Here is a 5,102-nt window from a genome sequence, read left to right on the forward strand (position 1 = left end):
ATAATAATCAATTGTAATATGAATGTTGAACAACTATTTTTGTAATTAACACTAACAAAATTCAATAATTTGAAACAAATTGAAATTTAGTGCATGCAACATATTTAGTCATAAATTTACATATAATTTTTCACTTAAAATTTCTTTTTGATATGTATCTATCATAAATATGATTGAACAGTTGAAATGACCTTCCGGTTTTGCATATTTGGAATATTATACTCAAGAGTATAAATATATTGTAAAAATAATATTATATATATATTCTTTTCGTTCAAATAAAAGTTTATAATATGAAATCACACATTGAAACATCATTTTCCTTGAGAGTTTCGTGCAAAAAGAGAAATAAATACACTAACCTCAGAAGTAACCGTTTCAGTATCAGTAACCGGTTTCATCCTACAAGTCACAAAAGTAATAATAATTCAAGATTTGAAGAGAAGATAATACTTGATCGGCGTATAAAAACGGTTATTTTATTCACAAATAATACAGCGTGGCGTTTTTCATTTGAATAAAGTTTCAGTTACCTTTTTGATCTTTAATCATACGAATCTTGAAACATATAAATGCTCTAGACCAATCTGGCTAGGCAGTTCGAAATAATACAGGCAGTTTTCGCAGCTCACATAAACCGATTTAGACCAGCTGTGGCGGGAACTGCAGTTGGACTAAAGTCTTAGATATATAAAATCTAGAGAACCAAGTCAGAAGGAGAGAGGCAAACTGGTAATAGAGTTTCAATGCTGCGTCCAATCAAAGGAGAAGCAGTTTGTAACTCTCTCTCTCTCTCTCTCTCTCTCTCTCTCTCTCTCTCTCTTTCTGAGACTCTCTAATAAAGCTCATGGCTAGAGAGAACATGCCGGTTTTTTTCCTGTTATTGTCGAAATCCATTGTTAGTTTGGGAACATCCATTTTTAGTTTGGGAACTATAGTGACTACATACATTTTCTAACACGAACTGATTAGAGAATGGATAAAATCACTGAAAGTAGATGTGGTTTGTATCTGTACTGTATTCCACAGAATAGAAATCCGATTCCGATTATCCTTCCTATATAGAGACTCTCTAATCAGAATCAGGGAGTCGATTCTGTATTTTCAAACAAGATGAAAATTACAAAAGCGAGCAAATTCACTAGGTGTTGACCAATGAAATAATCAGTATTCTAGTAAATTCGTTCACTTTTATAATGTTTACCTTATTTCAAGATACAGAATTGATCAGAATCTCTATTCTGTAAGACCTGTTCTTCAATACGTATGTATTGTCGGCGTCGGATGTCTTTTCATGTCGCATAAAAAGAAACAATTGATCATGATTGGTTAATTTCTTATAGCATGATATACGACAACATTTCCCGACTGATTCTTCTATTTTGGTCCATCAAACGCTTCAAAGCATTTAGAGATTTTGACCACAGCCTAGGCCTTACTGTCTTTACAATGCCTGCAAACAATTGTTGTTACGCAGATATATTATATGGTGAAAAAGCGCAACGACACTGATTGTCAGTAAGCGTACAGACAATTACAGAATACCGCTTTTGGCTACAAAAAACAGAGTTTTAGCTCCTGCACAAAACGTAGCAACGCTTGCCACACAGCGGAAATTATCGCATTAAATAATCAATAATTTTATATTCTTAAGTCAGTCTGACATTTACAGCTGCGTTCACACTTTGACGAACACTTGGCCGTTAATAATGCGCAAATAAATATAGGAATTCGCAGTACTAATAGACGATACATTTCGCTTGTCTACTTCTGTCTTTCCGCAAGTTTCTGATTGGCTTCCGCTTTTCCGCTTTCCGTTTTTCCGTCAAGGTGTGAACCCGGGGCCTAAAGATATATAGTAAGGGCAAGATCCAATTTTCCATTCAGTCGCGTATATTTAGCGTATATTCTTGGTGGCACCAATCCCTATCAAAGCAGAGAACCTGCAGTTTTCTCCGTTACTGCAATCGTGATATAACACTTGCTTAATGACGAGACACTATCATGTCTTTTGAATAGTTGATTTACAGCAAGTAATTTTATGAAGCAACTGTGGATGTATCTGACTGATCATTGATTTGATGGAAGATTCTGAAAACTTAAAATTTTTTTTATCTCCTTTTTTTGTTGAGTAAGCGGTGGTTCTTGATACTATTGATACGGTATTTGGTCACCAAAAACATGGCAAACTCTGAAAATTCGTCTGAAAAAGATGAAAGGTGCTGATGCTGCTTGTCCCTACTATCCTTCCTTATACCAGAGAGAAACTTGAGAAAGGACATAACGGTCCAAAATCTGTAACCGCAAAATGCTACCGCATACTACTGTCCTCTAATAAAGTGAATGTAAACTACATAGCAACATCCACTTTTCTTAGGACACATCCACTTTTCTTAGGGTACCTCGTCCATTTTTCAAGGCTTTTTCAAGGAGATGATAAATTGATATTTGATTCATATAATCATGTTATATATAGCTTCATCACGTTACTTCATAAAATTACTTGCTGTAATCAACTATTCAAGAGACATTTTGCAGCATTTTGCGATTACAAGTTTTGGATCGTCATATCCTCTCTCAGGTTTCTCTCTGCTTATACTATGACTTCATCGTGCAAAATTTCTAAAAATGATACTATTTCCGCGCAAAAGTTGGATTGCTTTTGTCGCGCGATGGAAATTATATATCTACTACTTCCGAGCAAGCGAGATGATGATTTGCTAAATTCATACTGAATCCGATATGCGTTGTACGACATTCTGCAATCAATCAGAATTTTGGTGTTAATAGAAGGAATAAGGAATTAGAAGTAAGGAATAACGATACCAATTTATCAGAAACCGTGTGTTTCGGTGTATCCGATTTCTGATAGAGTGAAATCTTTATTCTTTATTCCTAATTCTGTATTCCTTCTATTGTGGCTGCACCTTTTTATTTCGAATCGATAGCCCAGTTTCCATCGAAGGTTTAAACGGATCAGAATGTAAGAATCAACCAACTACAGTATTCCCCTGTTACAATCGAACGACAAATGCTCGACTGTAGTTGGTTGGTTCTTACATTCTGATTATCGGTTTAAACCTTCGGAAACTAGATACAAAACAAATCAAGCAATGATACAAAGCAAAATCCTGTTTTTTGACTGATTGCAGAGCATCGTACGACGCACGTCGAATCCAGTATGAATTCAGCAAATATCGCGCCAACTTCCGTTATGCGGCAAGCGTTGCCGCGTTCTGTGTGCAGGAGCTATAATTTCTCCGTATGCTAGCGCCAACTGGGAAAGTAAATGTCAATTACATAGCAACATTCACTTTTCTGCTGTGATCTGCTGGTGATCTTGAAATGAGATGAAAATTTCAAAAGTGAGCGAATTTACTAGAATACTAATAATTTCATTGCTCAACATCTAGTAAGTTGTGTTCTGTAAAGTTGCTTACTTTTTGTAAATTTCACCTTGTTTAGAGATACAGAATCGACCCTCTGCAGAAAAGTGAATGTTGCTATGTAGTTGACATTTACTTTCCCAGTTGGCGTTAGCATACGAGGGAGTTTCGTGGATCAATAGTTCATTCAGGGCTGCGTTCGGATTTCTATCTGAGTACTCCCCGAATGTTAAACACGGATGATATAACACCCGGGAATCCGAGTTGCTCATTTTTGTAATTTTCACCTTGTTTGAAGATACAGTATTGACCTCCTGCGTTCGGATTCCCGAGTGTTACGTCATCCGTGTTTAACATTCGGTAAACAACAAGGATGATATGACATTCGGGGAGCACTCAGATAGAAATCCGAACGCAGCCCTGAATGAACTATTGATCCACGAAACTCCCTCATATGCTAGCGCCAACTGGGAAAGTAAATGTCAACTACATAGCAACTCACTTCACTTTTCTAGGGGATTGATTCTGTATCTTGAAACGAGGTGAAAATTACAAAAATGAGCGAATTTACTAGAATACTAATAATTTCATTGCTCAACATCTAATAAAGTTGCTCACTTTTGTAATTTTCACCTCTTTTCAAGATACAAAATCGATCACCTGCAGAAAAGTGAATGTTGCTATGTAGTTGACATTTACTTTCCCAGTTGGCGCTAGCATATGGGGGGGGCGAAGTTTTGTGGATCAATAGTTCATCTAGGGCTGCGTTCGGATTCTTATTTGGATGCTCCCCGAATATCATATCATCCTTGTTGTTTACCGAACGTTAAACAAGATTAGCATAACACTCGAGTGGGAATTCGAACGTAGGAGGTCAATTCTGTATTTCCAAACAAGGTGAAAATCACAAAAGTGAGCAACTCGGATTTTCACCAGGGGAGCACCCAGATAGAAATCCGAATGCAGCCCTGAATGAACTATTGATCCACAAAACTCCCCCGTATGCTAGCGCCAACTGAGAAAGTAAATGTCAACTACATAGCAACATTCACTTTTCTGCAGGGGATTGATTCTGTATTTTGAAACGAGATAAAAATTACAAAAAGTGAGCGAATTTACTAGAATACTAATAATTTCATTGCTCAACGTCTAATAAAGTTGCACTTTTGTTATTTTCACCTTGTTTGAAGATATGGAATCGACCCCCTGCGTTCAAAACGCCAGTCCTGGATGAACTATTGATCCACGAAACTTCCCCGTATGCTAGCGCCAACTGGGAAAATAAATGTCAACTACATTTGCAATTGTTGAAAAGTGAAAGTAGTGACAAGAAAGTGAGAGTAGTGAGTTTTTTATTCGAAATAATAAGAGAAAAGTGAAATTTTTTAAACGCTGAGCAACAAGTAGTTTTATGTTTGACTAAAAAATTATATAGAATGGTATCTAAGGATTAGCACTTTATTATTTTGAATATATTATCCTATGACGATAATATTTTCATTATTTAATATATTATATTCTATTAAATTTAAAGGCACTTTTGAATTTTAAAAACGGAAAGAACATTCGGTAGAGAAGACAACAAAATTCTACTAACAATAACATGTAAATTCAGAAATTGAAACAACTTAGGAATGAAACAAGTATCTGGGAACAAAGTTATTATTTTCAAATCAAATACATCATTATTTAATATATCTAGTTTAAGATTCTATA

The 5,102-nt window shown here is 35.6% G+C and overlaps 1 protein-coding gene across 1 annotated transcript in view; it reads right to left on the minus strand.

The window, feature by feature from the left end:
- LOC108685448 (geminin) overlaps positions 1-611 on the minus strand; it is a 3,237-nt gene extending 2,626 nt beyond the window's left edge. The window contains exons 1-2 of the mRNA XM_018190232.1: positions 534-611; positions 363-402 (exon numbers count right to left, since the gene is read on the minus strand). Of these exons, the coding sequence (XP_018045721.1) occupies positions 363-401 (39 nt within the window). The 5' untranslated portion in view covers position 402; positions 534-611. The remainder of the gene's footprint in view (positions 1-362; positions 403-533) is intronic.
- Positions 612-5,102: the final 4,491 nt, after the last annotated feature.

This window comes from Atta colombica, unplaced genomic scaffold (assembly GCF_001594045.1).
Source record: "Atta colombica isolate Treedump-2 unplaced genomic scaffold, Acol1.0 scaffold153, whole genome shotgun sequence".
Classification (NCBI taxonomy): Eukaryota; Metazoa; Arthropoda; class Insecta; order Hymenoptera; family Formicidae; genus Atta; species Atta colombica.